The 18,218-nt window shown below is 57.6% G+C and overlaps 1 protein-coding gene across 2 annotated transcripts in view; it reads left to right on the forward strand.

Annotated features, from left to right (window-relative positions):
* The first annotated feature begins 549 nt into the window (after window positions 1–549).
* The window catches only part of TNFRSF1B (TNF receptor superfamily member 1B), a 36,673-nt gene continuing 19,004 nt past the window's right edge, over window positions 550–18,218 (forward strand). For both annotated transcript variants that reach the window (XM_082615829.1, XM_082615830.1), the window contains exon 1: window positions 550–688. In XM_082615829.1, coding sequence (XP_082471955.1) covers window positions 611–688 — 78 coding nt within the window. In that variant the 5' untranslated portion in view covers window positions 550–610. The remainder of the gene's footprint in view (window positions 689–18,218) is intronic.

The raw sequence follows: 18,218 nt of genomic DNA on the forward strand, positions 1-18,218 counted from the left end.
TTCAGACTACCTCTGGAAGGTTAATGCAGAGATGTAAACCCAGCTGGTCTGGCTCTAAAGTCAGATAAAGTCTAATGAGGGAATAATTTAGAATGCCGTGAGCTAGTGTCAGTTGTGTGGCATGTTTTCCCAAATTCGTGCCCCACCGTCAGGGGAGTAGGGAGCCTGCAGGAGGTGGGAGGGGTAGGTGGACGCAGGGCAGGTCGAGAGACAAAACCTCGGGGCAGCCGCAAGCCTGGTGGGAGCCCGACCCCAATGCGGGTCTCCTGTCCCCTCTCCCACCCCACCAGCCCCTCTGGGAAGGGTGACTCGAAGGGGAGGGGACGTTAGAAGGAGGCTGGAGGGTCTCGGAGGGCTGGGAGTGGCTGGCGCTGGAGGTAGGGACCCAGCGCTAGGCTGGCAGAGCTTGGGTGAAAGGGGGCGTTGGGGGCGGGGCGGCCGGCTGTGTGGGGCGGGGAGGAGGTGTGTCCACGCCCCTCCCCTCCCCGCCCCGCCCCCCGGCCTCTCTCCGGCAGCGCGCCGGCTTTCGCTTTCAGTCCGAGGCGCCAGAGGCAGCGGAGCGGGAGCAGAGGCGTGAGGGCTCAAGGGGCCCGCCGAGCCGCCCGCACCCATGGTGCCCACCGCCTTCTGGGCCGCGCTGGCCGTCGGACTGCAGCTCTGGGCCGCAGGGCGCGCCGTGCCCACCCAGGTAGTTGACTCGCGCGGCCCTGTCTGGGGTGGGGGGGCTCCATCCCATCCACCCCGGGCTGGCGCGCGTCCCCCGCCCCGGGGCGTCCGGGGCGCCGTGACAGGGGTGCGGGGCTCGGGGCGACGGAGGCGCCGCACCCGCCACACCGGATAAGATGCACGCCGCTGGAGACCCTCTGGGGACCCCGGGTTTGGCACACGTGCGCCCGGGGCCGGAACTCTGGCCACCGCGACCCGGAGTCGCACCTTGGTCCCTCCGCCGTCGGTGGCCGGCCAGCGGGCCCTGGGCAGATCCCAGCCAGACTGTGGACCCCAACTCCTGTTATTCCTGCGACCCCTGGCCTCTCCGGGGTGACTTGGGGGTGGGGGTAGGCGGTGATCTGTACTGGGGCGCTGTCCCCGCTACCGATGCCCGGCACCTTCTTCAGAAGACTTCCTCCCCTTCTGGGCTACGGTTTTCCTCTTTCTTAGAAATACTGGGGCTGCGTGTGTAAAAGAACAGGGCCAGGTGTGCAGTAAGCACCTAATAAGGGCACAGACTGTGGACTGTCTTCCGTGCCCTTTGCCCAGACCCCTTCCCCAGGACCCACCTGGAGTGTCCAGTGGCCACTTCAGAGCCTGCCGTCTGTGGACTCTGGGGTGATGGGGAGGAAGACAGTGCCCTCAGGTTCCCCTGGGCTGACGTCCCCAAGGATCTGTGCCCGAGCTCTGCGCGACAGGGGTGAGGGAGGACTTCTGGGCTGGTTATCAAGACAAACATGATGTCTAAGGGGCTCTAAGAAAATGGAGAGAGCAGAGACCCCAGAGCTGTTATTCAGCGCTAACTGCACCCACCACAATAGCAAGGGAGAGTGTACAGAGGATTGTTCCACCTTTGCCTCTTGTGGCTGTCTCCATGGTCTGGTAAGACAGAAGAGCCCCATTTTGGACTTCCCTGGTGGCGCAGTGGTTAAGAATCCGCCTGCCAATGCAGGGCACACGGGTTCGAGCCCTAGTCTGGGAAGATCCCACATGCCGTGGAGCAACTAAGCCCGTGCACCACAACTACTAAGCCTGCGCCCTAGAGCTCGCGAGCCACAACTACCGAAGCCTGCGCGCCTAGAGTCTGTGCTCCACAACAAGGGAAGCCACCGCAATGAGAAGCCAGCAACAAAGAGTAGTCCCGGCTCACCGCAACTAGAGAAAGCCTGCATGCAGCAACGAAGACCCAATGCAGCCAAAAACAAACAAGTTAATTAATTATTTTAAAAAAAGAATAGCCCCATTTTACAGAGAAGGAAAACTGAGGCTCAGCAAACTCCTTGTGTTTCATGGAAGGGCATGGGGGGCTCTCTTTCTTCAAAAGGGACACCTCTTCCTTTCCCCTCTTGTCTAGGGACGAGGTGTGCCTTCATCCTTTCCTCATGAACTTACCCTGATGGATGGGTGTGTGCTGACCCGTCTGGATATCTTGACCAGGGAGGAAGGTGGGAGGTGGCATTGACTCATGTGAGGTGACTCACTGGCTAAGGCTAAAGACACCTTTAGAGTCCAGTTCTCAAGAGCAGAAGATGGAGGTGGTCCGACCAGAATTGACTCATTCACAGTTGGTGCCAGGGTGGGACCTGGGGGCGTTGCCCCAGAGGTTGTTCTGTAAACAGAGGTCGGGAGAGTCCCAGGTCTGAGACTCGAGTGTGGATGCTGATGGCTCTGGTCCCCAGCCTGACTGCAGCGTGCCAAGACTAGGGGCATCACTGTGCCTCAGCGAACCTGGGGACATACGAGCCTCTGGGGGGAGGAGGCACAGGGCTTCTCTGCAGGACAGCAGCCCCTAGTCTTGGAGTTGCTTGAGGGGTTTTCCTGAGTCTCTCACTTCCCTCCCGTGTGCCCAGCTCCTGTATCAGCTCAGGTTCCCTCCTCCGGGACTGTCTTCACAGCCTTTTAGCTGGTCCCCTGGCCCCTCTCCCACTGATCCTCCTTGGTGGCATCGCTGGGGTGGCCCTCCTCAAATAGAAGTGCCTCTCTCCCTGCCTGGGAAGCAGAAGGCTCCCAGTGGCCAAGGCAGAAACTCCCCCAGGTGTCTCAGGCCAGAGCGAGTGAGGTCTCCGGGTGTTTGCTGCCGCTTCTCTGCATCGTACCCCATACCCCACGAAACACGGCCATTGCGTATCTTTGTACTCCACGCTGTCTCTCTCCGTGCTGCACCCTTTCCCCCATCCTTCAGGGTCTTTTGCACGTTTCCCCCTACCCCCCCCCCCATGCCAAAGCCTTTCCTCACTCTCCCAGTTGGATTTTTAAAAAATTTATTTATTTTCTATTTTATTTACTTTTTTGGCTGCATTGGGTCTTTGTTGCTGTGTGCGGGCTTTCTCTAGTTGCGGCGAGCTGGGACTACTCTTCACTGCGGTGCGTGGGCTTCTCACTGCGGTGGCTTCTCTTGTTGGAGGGCACGGGCTCTAGGTACACGGGCTCGGTAGTTGTGGCTCTCGGGCCCTAGGGCACAGGCTTAGTAGTTGTGGCGCACGGGCTTAGTTGCTCCGAGGCATGTGGGATCTTCCCGGGCCAGGGCTCGAACCCGTGTCCCCTGCACGGGCAGGTGGATTCTTAACCACTGCGCCACCAGGGAAGCCCTGATCCTCTGCTCTTTGAACTCCCAGCCCTTCATCCCTCTCTAGGACAGACTACATTCTGCTTTTTAATCTGGTTGTGTTTTATCCACCTCAATAGATGGAAAGTTCCTTGAGGGCAGGTACTGGGGGGTCTTCCTCCTTATTATTAGCACCACAATACCACCTGTTGTTTGAATGCCTACTAAGTGCCAGGCAGCATGCTTAGGATTTAACTACAGAATCTTGCTGAAACCTTCCTTATAGCAACTCCTAAAAGGTGGCGTTCCCACTTAGAGATGTGGAAGCTGAGGCTCAGAGCGGTTATGGCCTTTCCCAGGATTATAGAACTGGAGAGTAGAGGGTGGGGAGGTTCGGATGCAGGTCTGCCTGATTCCAAAGCTCTTCTTACTCTACCCTCCCCATGCCTGTATCCCCCTCCTGCCCCCAGCCGGGTCCCTGGCACACAGTGGATACTCAGTTCTGTCAGATGTAATAGATCAAGTTGTAGAAAGAGCCCCAGGGAGACCTGAGCTGCTGCAGGTGTGGCAGAATCACTTTGCCTGCAGGGTTTTTGCCTCCTTTAAAAGCTGTATTTGCTGGCTGGTGTGGGATGCATCATTCATTCATCTAGTCATCCATTCATTCAACAAACAAATGCCAGTACAGCTGGCAGGATAGGTGAGCATTTGGTGCCGTCTAATGGGGATGGGCAGGGCTCCAGCTGTCTGGCTTTCTGTTGTTGCTGGGAGGGGGCTGAGGGGATCTCTACCTGCTGGGTTGGCCTGAGGCTGAGGGGCCTCAATACCTCGGGGCCTGGGACCAGCTCGAGTTAGGGGAGAGGTTGGGGACTCCTAGCTTGGCCTGGGGACGTTAGCCTTTGGTAGAGATGGGTGATCCAGGGTACCTGCTGTCCTGGGATGTCTCTTTGTCCCCTGTCTGATGTGTCAGAGGGGAACCTGTTTGCTGACTGAGGATGTGGCCCTCACTGTGGTCCTGGGTTTGGCCCAGTGGCTCCTGGAGGAGTATCCAAGAAGGTTGGAGGGGGAGAGTTTTGATGCCATCCGTGGGGTGTTTGTGTGTGTGTTTCATTCAGCTCTACACATCAACTTAGTTCTCAGGTTTATGCCATGTGGGCTGCTTTTCTGTTGCTCAGACATGCCACACACACCCCTGCCTCAGGGCCTTTGCACTTGCTTCCCCTTTACCTTGAATGCTCCTCCCGCTGATATCTTCTGGTCTCATTCCTGCACTTCCTTTTGCTGAAATGAATTCTTCTCAGGAATGCCTTCTCTGGCCATCCTACCTATAAAAGCTCCCCACCAGGTACTCTCACTCCCCTGACCTGCTTTGTTTTCCTATGTAACACTCATGGCCTATTATATTTCTTTCACTTGCATTGTGTCTTTCTACTAGAGTGTTAAGCATGGTGAGGGCAGGGACTTATTCACTTGTTCATAGCCTAGAAGAGGGTTTCTTGTTCTCAGTTCTCTTGACATTCGGGCCATATGGTTGCTGTGGGAGTTGTCCTGCGAGTTGTAGGATGTTTAGCAGCATCCCTGGCCTCAACCCACTAGATGCCAGCAGCACTTGTCCTTCAGTTGTGACAGTTAACAGTCTCCAGATGCTGCAAAATGTCCCCTGGGGGGAATTGCCTCAGTAGAGAACCATTGGCTTAGAACGGTGCCTAGCATGTAGTGGGTGCTAAAAAATATTGAATTAATGTCCGAAAATATTCATCTGACCTTCATAATGACCTTGTTTTATGGATGAGACAGAAGAGTTTGGAAAGCCAGTGGTGGCAGGGCTGGGCTCCAGTTCGTCTCACTCTCTCTGGGATATTTCTCTGGGTTCTTCCTCTGCTGTGCTGAGTCTGCTGAGGCTAGCGGTGCTCTCCCCAAAGTGCTCACCCGCCCACATCCCCCTCCCGGCTCGTGACAGGGCCACCCGCTGGCAGTGACTCAAGAGCCCAGGAAGCATGTGACTTGCCCAGAAGCAGGCAGCGAGGGAAACCAGGGGTTACGGTGGAGAGAAGGGTGCTACCAAGGGAAATGGGAACAAAGTGGAGTTGCTGTGGCTCCCGCCAGGCCCCAGGGAAGCAATATTGATGACTTAGAAGAAACGCTCTGGCCTCAGAACTGGACAGACCTTGGCTCACTTCTTACTTTGCTGTTTATAGACTGTGTGACCTTGACAACTCTTTGCATCTCTAGGAGCCTGCCTGTGTGTTCCCATCTGTAAAATAGAAATGATCCTTCACCTCACTGGCTGGTTGTCAGGATTAAAAGTGCTTTATATGCTGTGCAGCCCGTTGGTGGCTATTTGAGCATCTGTGGCTTCGCAGGGCCTGTGAGTCACCGTGGAGGCAGATTCCCTGTCTCTGAGCCACAGGGCTCCGAGGTGGGGGGGCAGACCTCCATTTGCCCAGAGCTCCTGCCCAGCATCCCTGAGGACAGTTTCCTTCCTGCCCGCCTTCTCCTGGCTTTGCTTCCTGCTCCAGAGCCCGCTTCGTAGGGCCTCTCACACCACCTACCCAACTGCCTGGCCTTAGGAGCCTGGCATGTGGCACAGGCTGCGGGGTCAGGAAATCCTCCCCTCCCCCTCCCAACTCCTTTCAGTGAGTGACAGGTGCTGGATCTCATTTGAGGGTGAGCAAGGGGCACGTGTGGCATAGAATAGAGGAGTCTCATGACCTCTCTGTGAAGGGGATGCAGAAGGCCTCAACTTTCCCACCTGCAAGATGGGCATGGGCTGATTCCAGGCTGTCTTTAAAATCTCTTCCATCTCTGACCTCCGTGATCCGGAAGGTTGTATTTACCTGTAACCCTGAAAAGGGGCAGCTTTATGAAGGCTCTTCTGAGGTCATGCTGTCCATCTCCCAGCTTCCAAGTGCTTTCTGAGACAGCAGGACCCTGAGGAAGGAGCACTGGCCTGGGGCCCAAGAGACCAGAGTTCCCATCTGTACACTGTGGTCACCGGCTCACTGTGTGACCTCGCTCGGGTTACTTAACCTCTCTGGGCCTAAGCACCCCTATCTGTAAAACCTAACAGCACTGACCCTGACACTCTCTTGGAATGTTGGGGAAGTATCAGTGTTGCCTGTGCTTGATGGAGGCCACAGACTGGGGGCGAGGGGGGTCTAAGGGTTTTCCCAGGAAGGAGAGTCCACCACTCCCCGCCATTAACACCTATGATTCCCAGTCTCTCTTCTTCTTTTTTTTTTTTTTTTTTTTTTTGCGGTACGCGGGCCTCTCACTGTTGTGGCCTCTCCCATTGCGGAGCACAGACTCCGGACGCACGGGTTCAGCGGCCATGGCTCACAGGCCCAGCCGCTCTGCACGGCATGTGGGATCCTCCTGGACCGGGGCACGAACCCGCGTCCCCTGCATCGGCAGGCGGACTCTCAACCACCACCAGGGAAGCCCCCCCAGTCTCTCTTCTTGCTGACCTCAGTCCCACTTGTTTTAGCTGGAATGATTTCCTTGACTCAGGCCGCAGTAGCATCAAGAATTCCTGGCTGCTGGTTAGCTTGCATCCGAGACAAGATGCACAGCCCCCCGGCAGAACAGGCTTCACGGGTTTCCCACCTCCCTGCCCCTTACTGCCTAATGAGCCCCTCTTAAAGTTCAGAAGCCAGACCCTTTGGGGCACCAAACCACGGGAAAATCCGTGCTGTGGGCATCACTGCGGGGCCTGCCGCCTGGGATCCCACAGGTTCGGGGAAGCCTTGAGTGCAGGGGTGGGGGGGTTCCTTGAAGAAGGCTTTGTCACCTGTGATGGACTCAGCTGTCCCCCTGGTTCTGAGTCCCAGGGCTTTGGGTGTTTGTGCCCCTCCGCTGAGATGTTGACTGTGGGGCTGGGACTCTGGGGCCCACAGTCATTTTCCATCGTGTCGTGTCATGAGATCACAGGTGGTGGTGACATCACTGTTGTTTGGGGCACTCGAGGTGCGAGCCCAGGAAGAGAAAGTGTCTGTTCACCGACGGGGGTTTGAAGGAGTCGATTTCCATCTGCCCCAGGTGTGAGCAATGCTGGGGGGAGTCGGGGGGCGGGGCAGCTGTCCAGGAGACCCCAGACTCCAGCTCTGGTCTGTCTCTGCCCTGGTGGCCTGTTGACCGTGACACACCGCCCTAGCTCTCAGCCTCCACGTCCTCTTTGCAGAAGAGGAGAGGTTGGAACAGGCTGCATCTCAGGTGTCACCTGCGGAGGTTGATCGCAAGACTATCCATTTTGTTACTAGAACAAGACCTGTTAGCCGGCTCGCAAGGCTGCAGAGCCCATCTCCCAGGCCCCAGACCGGCCAGCCGCCCTCCCGTTCTTGGTAGCAGATACTGAGTGGGCACGCGTGGGGACAGCTGGCGGTGCAGGGTGACATCGAGGGACATGGCTGGATCCCTTCGGCCAGCAAACCACTACTCTGCCCCCGGCTTCGGAGCTGGGACCCCGGGTTGGTTCAGTGCTTTGACTGGAGGAAATCCCCAGGGGCTTTTGTTTTCCTCTGCTGTCCAGACAGGGGCCCACCTGTCTGTTTCCACCTGAGCCTGGCCCTGCAGTGGGTGTGGCTGATTTGGCCACATATTCGGGGGACTGAGCGGGCCTGAGGGTGAGAGCAGCACGGGGAGGGATTTGGGGCAGGGGGCTCCGGATGGGCATCTGCCGGACTGTCCGTGGAGAGCCTTCTCCAGTGCCGTTCAGGAGAGATGCCAGAGGCTGCGGAAGGGACCGGAGCATGGGGCTGGTGGGGGGGGGGTGTCCCAGGCCCAGCCCTGGCTCAGCCTCCAGCTCGGGAGGGCTTGGCCAGTTCCCTTCTCCTCTCTGACCCTCTCAGCTGGCCCAGCTGGAAGTGGAGATCAGCAGAGACCTGGCCCAGCCTGAGTGTTAGACAAGGGGGAGGGGGAAGGGGATAGAGAGGGTCAGTGACTTTGGGCAGGAGGTGGCCTGCAGCTCCGGCCTCTGTGGGTCTCCAGCTCAAGGCCCAGGTCTGGACTTGACAGTGACTCTTAGGGAAAGGCTCCCAGCACTTGGCTTTAGTGACTGGGACGGCCGCCAGCATCCTGGGCACCCCTCCGTGTCCTCCCTCCTGCTGACCCAGGGCACCGCTTCTGTCTGCCACGCGCAGAGGCTCCAGGTTCAGCTTGTCCCTGGTGAGCCTGTCACCTCCTGCTCTGCGTTCACAGCCCCCAGTTCTGCTCCTTCCTGTCCTGTCCTGTCCTCCTGGCTCTCTCGAGCCCCTCCCCCACCTCATGGCATGATTCCTCGTCCTCCCTCCCCTCCCCCCCCACCCCATGGCTTCACTCGTTTCCTGGCCTGGCCCCTTGGCCACCCCCCTCATCTTTTGACACCTTCCTGACTCTGTCCCCCACATTCCTCTTCCTGCAGTGACCACACAAGGATCTTTTTAAAGGCTGAGCCCTGGAGGGTGGTCAGGATTGGGCTGAATGGATACCAGGAGTAGGGATAGCAGGGGATAGTAGCTAGGCCATCCTAGCTGGAGCAACAGGCCTGTTAGGGGTGGCGATGGCACTTGAGGCTTTAGGCCGTTTAGGACCAGTTTCTGGAAGTAGTAAAAAATTTAAAAATTAAATTAAAACATTGTAGCAACTGTAATTTTTTTTTAAAGTAGTTATGTATTCGGTATTTTATTTATTTATTTTTGGCCGTGTTGGGTCTTCGTTTCTGTGCAAGGGCTTTCTCTAGTTGCAGCGAGCGGGGGCCACTCTTCATCGCGGCCTCTCCTGTTGTGGAGCGCAGGCTCCAGACATGGAGGCTCAGTAGTTGTGACTCACGGGCCTAGTTGCTCAGCGGCATGTGGGATCTTCCCAGACTAGGGCTCGAACCCGTGTCCCCTGCATTGGCAGGCAGATTCTCAACCACTGCGCCACCAGGGAAGCCCCAACTGTAATTTGTGGAGCGTTTACTAAGCACTTTACATGTGTTATCTCATTTAATCCTCACAACAGTCCCATGAGGTATATACTGTCATCAGTTCCATTCTGCAGATGAGAAGACTGAGGTTTTTTAGCCTCGTTTATTTATTAAAAAAAAAACAAACAAAACTCCTTTGATGCTGCCCTCCAATAGAGGGGAGTCTGGATTCAAAGCCAGGCATCCTTTTTCCAGTGACCATGCTTTCGGCTACCATACTCACTTCGTATCAGGAGTTGAGGCAACGGGGAGCCACTGATAGTTTTTGAGTGAGGGAGTGACCAGAGCAGAGGGTGTATTAGGAAGATCACTCAGGCCTCAGTGGGAAGGACAGATGAGGTGGAGAGAATGTTGCAATAGTTGAGGCGAGAGCTCTGGCTGAGAGGTTAGTAGCAGAACAGGAAGGAAGGATCAAAGGCTTCAGGGAGCAGGAGGTGGGCCTTGGGCTGGACCAAAGAAGAGGTTAGTAGCAGAACAGGAAGGAAGGATCAAAGGCTTCAGGGAGCAGGAGGTGGGCCTTGGGCTGGACCAAAGACCAAGGGTGGGGACAGAGACGCTTGGGAGAAAGGGGAGCCGTCCCTCTCCACCCCGTCCTGCAACATGAGGCGCCTATGGCTTCAGCCCTGTCCCTGCGACCTGATCGTGGACAGTGTCACCCTTGTGTGTTCCTGGAGTTCTCGTGCTCGGCCCCAGGGAACCCGGCTTCTCTCACCCTGGCCGCTGCTGGGGTGGACATGAGGCTGGGCAGGGCTGGCCTTTGCATCTCAGGCATGAAATGTGATGAGCCCCCCATGGGCAGAGGGGCAGGATTCCCGGGGGCCTGCCTGCCTCTGCTGCCAGGACCTTGGGACCTTCTCCCTGGGCTTTGGTTTTCCTCTCAGTGGTGAGGTGGGGATAAAAGGGTCCCCTCTGTCACTTCCCTTTGGGGTCTGGGAGAGTGCAGCAAACCCTGAGTGAGGACTGACGTCCAGGGGGTGCTTCGTGGGTGCCAGGCATGGGTCTAATGCATTACATGCCCCGAGTGCCTTCTGTCCTCAAGGCCACCTGGGAAGGGTGTACCATTATCATCCCCATTTGATAGGAGAAGCAGTCGAGGCCCAGAGGTTAAGCTTCGGGCTCGGGCTCTCAGCTCACCAGAGGGAGAGCCAAGATTCCAGCCCAGACAGCCCCTTCCAAACTCTGTGCTTAAACTACCACCCAGAAGTCACGGTGGTTGCAGTGGCCATGAGGGTCTCTGCCATTCTGGGGATGCCACCCTCTCTCTCTATAAGCCCATTTCCTGCCCAGTTCTCCTGCTAACCCCAGCTCATTTCAGCTAATTGGAAATGAAACCTTTTGCTTCTGTTAAACAATTCAGCATCTATTAGGTACCCGCTGTGGGCTGTGCGCTGGGCTGGGTGTAGAGCCATGAGTAATAAAAACCCAACGACTAACGCTCAGCTCTTGCTGCTGCTGGGCATGGCGCACTCCACACGCCTTGGCCCAGTGAATCATAACAGCCCCGTGAGGTGGGCACTGCTTTTGTCCCCGTTTCAGAGATGGCAAAACTGAGGCTGGTGAGTGGCAGAGCTGGGACCGAAACCCGGGTGTCTGGTTCAGAGCTCACGCTAGAGGGTGCAGACGGGGAGACACAGGGAAGCAAACAATTAACCAAAAGGTGGTCCGTGAATTAGAGAGATAGACCCGGGGTGTCGCTGGAGCCCTCAGTGGGGGGACCTCTGACCCCATCTGCGGGTCCGGAGAAGACTCCCTTGAGATGATAGTGGAGAGGACTCTTGAAGGAAGCCAAAGAGTTAGCCCTGCAAGAGGGGAGGGCAGGATGTTTGGGCAGAGGTATCAGCAGGAGGACACGTGAAGGAGGGTGCCAGAGCCAGAGGGATGATGCAGGGTGAGGTGAAGACTGAGTGGGAGATGCTGGCAGGGCCCAGGTAGTGGCCTCCGGGCCCCAAGCTGAGGACGTTGAGCTCAGGACAGACTTGGTGTAGGAAGGTGGCTTCAGGTCTGTCTGGGAAGCCTGGGGACCAAGAGTGAGGAGGTTGAAGGTGGTGGCTGGGCCTGGGGGGTGTGTGTTGGGAGGGGATGGAAAGGGTTGGGGTGTTTTCTGCAACTAGACCGAGGGTTCCTTGAGGGTAAGGACCACGCCCTGGTATCTTTGTACCCCGGTGCTTAGCACAAAGCCTGACCCCAAGAACCGGATACCAGCCCGGGCTTCCTGTCCTCCCCCAGCTCACTTCTAAAGCGACATCACAGGCAGCAGGCGGGGAGTGGGATGTGTCACCCTCGGCCGCCGCCTGTGATGTGGTCGGTCCCCCTGACGTACGTGCCGCTCCGCTCCGTGATGGCAGCTGAGCCTCCACTGCCTGGCTCTGGCGTCATCGCCGTGTCAGCTGCACCCCGAAGTCTGCGGGGCTCCCGAGAACCCCCTAAGATTGAAGCCCAAGTGGTTCTGCTCTCTCTCACCATATGCCAGGGCCCCAGGGACCTGCCATGGAAATGATGTGGTTTCTCTATTGGTTGAAGCCGGTTTCCCTCCCTGGGTCCTTGGGCAGACGCCTCTGCTCTGCTCCATGGCTGCAGTGTCTGTCCCTGGCATCCTGGAGACCCTTTTGCCTGGGAGAGTCATTGAACCTGCCCACACCTTGCTCACTGTGTGTTCTCCACAGAGTCACTCTCCCTCTCTGGGCCTCTCCTCTGTGATAGGAGGGAGCAAGAGAAGACCATGGGGTATAAGACCGTCTGAGGACACTGAGGGAGACGTGGCTGGGACTAGTTCTGCTGCTTGCTGGCTACGTGGCCCCAGACGTGGTATCGAATCTCCGGAAGCCTCTGTTTCTGCATCTCTAAAATGGGGTGATGCTGACCTCTGTGTTGGTGCAGAGGTAAAACAAGAGAATGCATGTGAGCGCGCTCAGCGCTGTCTGCACGCCGTAGGTGCTACTTCTGGGTCTGAACAGTCTCTGTCTCTCCCACGTTGTGAAAAGAGAAGTTGTGTGGGGCACGTGTACTCCTCAAGCCTGAAGCTCCCCACCGTGGCCTTCTTCCCACCACGTCCCCTTCCTGCTCTCACCCTGCCCAGGGGTGCTCCTGGGGGAGGCTGGGAGTGGGACCCCTTCCCAAGGGTACTGGCATCTAAGTGGGGGGCGGGTGGGTGGAGACCCCCGCAGCGCTTCGTCCGTGCTGGCAGGAAGAGCAGCGGGCTCCACGGCTTCAGTGCTTCCGGATGACACTGTCTTGGTGGCGGCCACTTCCTCCTCCTTCCCCAGGCCTGTCCTTCTTGCCTTCCCCTCTTGCAGTCTATTTATAAATAGGAGAAGGGACTAAGGGCCCCCACCTTGGGGTGCATGCAGGGTCTTGGTCGGGGAGCAGGGAGGCAGGAAGTCAGCTGGCGCGGGGTTGCCCAATTCCCTGAGAAAGTGCGCTGACTCAGACTCCACAATCAGAGGGTCTTGCCTGGTGCCCTGGCCCTGCTGCTCACTGGGCGAGCCCCAGTGCAGTGCCCACCTTGAGCTAGCCTCCCTCCTCCAGCCCTGGCTGCTAGCTGTGGTTTCTGGTCTTCCAGGGTGAGAGTGGGGAGGAGTGGGAAAGGGAGGGAGTAGGGGGCGGGGAACATTCATGCCTGACCCACCAGGTAAGTCTGGTCCTGCTCTGGCTTTGCCCCCTGCCGGCCTCTGAGGCTCACCTCCTTTCAGGGACTCACAGCCACATCCCTGTCCCTTATCCTGGATACTGTGTCCTCTGGCCACTTAATGGACCCCTGGCTGCTGGGTTTTGGTCACTCACCCAGACTCTTTATTTTGGGGTCCCCTCACCCCTCCAGGTGTTCCGCTTGAGTAAAGTGCCTTGGAGACGACCCAAGGCCACTACCCTAGAAAGCCCGCATCTGGCCTGCAGGCGTCCCCTCCTCCCTCTGCCTTAACGAGGCCCGCTCCACTGTCCCTGCAGCTGGCCTACTGCCGTCTCCTGACCTTGGGCTTCTTGAGGACTGGGCCTGGGGTCAGCCTGAGGGTGACTCCTTAACTCCAAGGGTCACAGGTCAGCTTCCCCAGACTTGCTCTCGAGGAGGGAGGGAAACCCCCTCCACTGCAAGGCCTGCATGGGCCACCTGGTGCCTCACCAAAACTGGGCCGCCTGCCCCCAGCGACTTGTCCTCGCCGTGCCTGTTCTTAGCTGAAACCAAGGCAGAGAGAGCCCGGTTCTAATATTCCCTCCGACACAAGTCCACATGTGTGTCAGGGCCTTTGCAGACCCTTAGAGCCACCCCCCTGGGTCCCCTGGGAGTCTGGGAGAAGATGACGGACCCAAGTTAAGACCCCACCCCCCACCTTTGCGCCTGCAATAACCCGAGGAGGAGGAGGAGGCCGGGCAAGGTGTATGTCACTATTTTACGGATGACAGTGTTGAGGCTCAGAGAGTAAGTGATGTCCCCAAGTCCCCTGGGACCAGCATATGCATCCAGATCCTCTGAACTGAGTCCAGTGCTCCTCCTGTGAGGCCAGGTGTCCGTATACCTGGGAGGATGGACATCTCCAGCCACCCTCGTCCCAGGGGACACCTGCTCAGGCCGTCCTCACCCTCGGAGAGCGTTTGAGGGGCAGAGCTGGGGCAGGGAAGCCCCGCCCCACACCCACTCTCAGTCTGGCTTTACACCCCAGCCCCTACCTCCTAGGGCATTCAGTTTTTCCACCTCTCATGTGGGTGGGCCACCCACCCACCCCATCCTCCTGAGGTCTTGGGAGGGGGCTGAGCTTTTTGATGCCCATCCTTAAGAAGCCAGAGCTGGAAAGGGCTTAGAGCCTCAACCAGGCCACACCACCATTTTACAAATGAGGAAACTGAGGCACAGAGAAGCTAGTTACCGCCCACAGTAGAAGAAGTGCCTGAGTCGGGGAGGGAGGACCTTTGCGGTGGGCCCAGCGCAGGGAGGGTTGAGATCCAGTCTTCCTGGGGCAGGGAAGGAACACAGAGCTGGAGGTGAGGAGACCTCTGAGGCTCAGTTTTCTCATCTGTGACTTGGGAATACTAATAGTACCAACCTCACAGCACTGGAATGAGGAATCAGAGACGGTACTGCGTGTGAACAGCTCTGCACGATGCAGACTTTCAGGATAAGGTGCTGCCGTTTCTGTCTCCTAGCACCCTCACCCTCTCCCTCACCTTCGCCCACCCTGGCCTAGCTGCCCTGGCCCCCTGGCTGTGCCTGGAACACGCGGAGCACATCCTCCCTGGGGCTTCTGGCCCCACCTTGCTTTTCCCTCTTCCTTAGCTCCTGCTACCACCTCCCATTTTCCACTGTACGTGTCTGTGTCTCCCCAGCTAGAGCCCAGCTTCCTGGGCAGGGACTTGTTTATGTTTGATGCTGAGTGCCCGGAGCCTTCATGTTTGTTGAATGAATGAACGAACGTTTCCACCTTTGCCCCTGTCTTTCTCCACCAGTAAATGGGAGGTCATCTGAGATCATCTCTAAGGTTGCTGCCAGCCCTGAGCTGCTGCGCCTCAGTCCCACCCCCACTTCTGGGCCATGTTTCCTGGTCATCAGCTCCCACATGTCCCCCCAGCACTTGACACAGCTGCAGATCATCTGGGCCAACCCTCCCTGTTCACAGGTTCCTACCTTTGAGCCTTTGCTGACCCCGCTCCTGCTTGCTGAGGAGTTGCCGGCTCCTGACAGGTCAAGGAGCCCCGTGACACAAGCAGTTCTGGGAAGGGCAGGGTCTCAGGTGCTGGGTGTCCCTAACCGCTGAGGGCTCTTCTGAGATTCCTGCGTGGTTACCTGGGAAACCAGGTCAGAGAGAGAGAGAGGGAGGGAGGGAGGGAGAGGGCGCGTGTGCCCGTGTCAACCAGCTCCCCAGGCTCCGCTCGGCGTGGAGGTGGATGAACGGGTGCTGGTGGCACGGTGGTGACTCAGGGCAGAGGGCGGATCTCAGGGGCTGGCCCCTTTAGCTGTCCTGAGGAGGGGAGCAAAGACTTCTCCAGTGGGACCAGAGCAAGAGTCACATCCCAACTCCACCTCTTCCCTCCCAGACCTCAGACAAATGACTTGATCTCCCTGAGCTGTGAAGTGGGCACATGCCCGCCTGCTTTTGGGGGGTAGGAGTGGGATTCTGTAAAGTGCTTGCAGCGTGGCCTGGCAGATTGTTGGTGCCTAATGAATATCCTGTTTTTCCCTTTCCTCTCCAAAGGGCCAAAGCTGAGAACCTGGAAGAGTGCTGGAGGCCACATGGTGGGAGAGGGTGTTGAGTTTGGGAGGCGCTTGGGGTCCTGGGTCTGTGTCGAGGGGAAGGGAAGCTTGGGCCCACAAGAGAAAGGAGGCAGGATAGGGGCGTCAGAGGTGTGGCTCTTCTCGTGTAGCCTTGGGTGCATCGTTTCACCTCTCAACCATCTGTGAAATGTTGGTGAGGAGTCTATCCGATGGTGGGTCCAACACGTACTGTCACTCCTGGGATGTAGAGGAAATGGAGCTGCAGACTCCGATGGGAAGCAGCTCTGAGGCCTGTGGTGGATGAGCAATGGGCCCTGTTGGCCCCTTGTGCACAGGCATCACTCAGCCTGCCACCAGCCAGGCCCTGGCATGGCCTTTGGGAAACCCCAGGAGGTGGGTTGGCTTCTTTCCATCTCTATTTCCCCGTCTGTGAAATGGGCACAATCAGATGTGCCTTACAAATTGGATGTTAGATGGGTCCTTCCTTCTTTCCTTCCTTTCTTCCTTCCTTCCTCCTTCCTTCCCTCTCCCTCCCTCCTTCCTTTCATCTATCATCCTCTCTCCTTCTCTTTATCTATCTGTCTATCCATCCATCCATCCATCATCTATCTTCTCCAACCTCCCCCAACACACACACACACACACACACACACACTGGATCACAGATTTCTTACCTGTTAAATGAGTGGTTAATGCTCATCAGTGATTTCCAAGTTTTTACTTGGGGATGCTGTATTTTGAAAGTTGGGTCTGCTAAGCATGCTGAGTGAATTCAGTACTACCCAATTCATTTCCTCATTTTAAAATGTCGGTCAGAGCTCCCCTGTGGGTGGGTGGAGTGTGGCTCTGAGCCTCCCTGACACCAGACAGAACAGAAGCTTCCATAGTACCTAGTTTCCCAGAGGCTGGTCACCATGTTCTGGGCCCCTCCAAGGACCCTCCGCTTGTCTGGCTCCTTTGCTGACCTGAGGCCCAGCTCCTAGGGCTGTGCCCCAGCTTAGCCTCTGCTCTGGTGAGCAAGGCAGTGGAGGGAGTGACCTTTTGTCCCACTCTGCAAGGGGCTTTCTGTTCCTCATTGTTTAGCCATGACAGGGCAGTGGTTTGGTTTTTTTTTTTTTCCTGTCCGAGGATAAACAGGCCTCAAGATTGCTTAAAGGAGGGCTGGAGTCGGAGCGGCAGGAGGAAGTGTAGGGAAGGGGATTCAGAGCGGATTCAGACAGGAAAAGACCCTGGATGGGAGGCCGCTGGGCAGTGGCCTGGGGGCCCTGGGGGTCCAGCTGCCTGCCTTTGTCCCAGAACCCTTGCCCCACGGGTGGAGAGAGAGCCCAGACTTGGCCAAGGCAGGGCCTTTTCCCGTCAGGTCCTTTGGGCCCTGACAGGAAATCCTCCCCCAGGCAGGGCAGGCGCCCTGGACTGCACCACAGAGGGCTGCCCCGGCGAGGGGGGGCGAGGGGAGGAGGAGTCCTCTCCCCGCCCGGAGCTGCCGGGCCGGTGGCTCTCAGGGTCCACAGGAGTGAGGGGCTCCCCTAGTTACCCCTAGGGTACTTGGGGGGAGGAAGCCCACCGTGTGCAGGGTCCTTGAGACCTGTGCCCGCCACCCTGGGGGGCAGGGGGCTCGAGGGAAGGAGGTGTGACCCCTCCCTGCCCTCAGGATGCTGTCTGCGGGGGGAGGCTGCCGCCCGGGCTGCTCAGTTAGAGTGCGAGGCGCAGCGGGCTGCAGGGGGGCTGGGGGGGCAGTTAGGCGCTGCGTTGCAGCTAATGTGCAGTGAATGATGGTGCGAAGGGGCTGCAGGAAGCACGACGCTCCGGCTTCGGGGCTCCCCCAGCCTCTCCTCCACGTGCTGCCCCAGCTCATCTCGCTCTGGCCTGCGTGCTGCTCGGGTTTGCTCAGCCCTGGAGCATGGGAGTCACTTGGCAGTTTTCTTTTTCCTTTTCTTTTCTCTTCTCTTCTTTTTTCTTTTCTTTTCTCTTCTCTTCTCTTCTTTTTTCTTTTCTTTTCTCTTCTCTTCTTTTTTCTTTTCTTTTCTCTTCTCTTCTCTTCTTTTTTCTTTTCTTTTCTTTTCTTTTTTTTTTTTAACAGTACAGCTTCCTGGCCTCCACCCCCAGGCTCCTGCTCCTTCGTTGCGGTAGGAGTGGGCATTATAATAGACACCCCCCCCAGGGGCTTTGGACGCAGGCAGTGACCCCCACCCCCAGTAAGTGGGAGGAGCCCCGAGAAGGGGCTTTACTCCAGGAGCAAACAGCGAGGGAGGAAGTATCAGGACTGAGTGAGTGTGTGTGTGTGAGAACATGTGTGTGTGCGCATGTGGGCGCAGCCCTGGGCATATCAGCTTACAGTCCAGGTGGGGATGGAAGTTACTTTTTAGGCTCTGGGTCATGCAGAATGGATCCCACTTCCCTTGCCGGCCTGCATCTCTCCCAGCCTCCTTAGAGCTGCCTTCCTGGGGTTTGGCACCAGGCCTGGGGTGAGGGTGTGGGTGAAGGATGGGCCTCCGGGGCCGATCCGCGTGGAAGGCACACCCGGGTTAGGGCTCGCTGTCCCTTGTGCTGAGGTTGGACCTGCAGGAAATGATACTGTGATGAAGCCCACTGCTCAGATTAGTGAGCCCTGAGCCCCTAACTGTCAATACACGCCAGGCTCTGGGGTGACAGCGAACAGTCACCGGGCAGTGGACGCAGCTCGGCCAAGGGCATGGGGGCACAAGAGCCACAGATCGCCCCCCAGCCCCTGGGCGTCATCGCCCTGATGCTTCCAGCTGTTGGCGCCGAGCTGTGTGCAGCCAGAGTAGGTCTGCCAGGCCGAGTGGGGCAGGCAGCTGGGT

This window comes from Mesoplodon mirus (assembly GCF_964341445.2).
Source record: "Mesoplodon mirus genome assembly, chromosome: 3".
Classification (NCBI taxonomy): Eukaryota; Metazoa; Chordata; class Mammalia; order Artiodactyla; family Ziphiidae; genus Mesoplodon; species Mesoplodon mirus.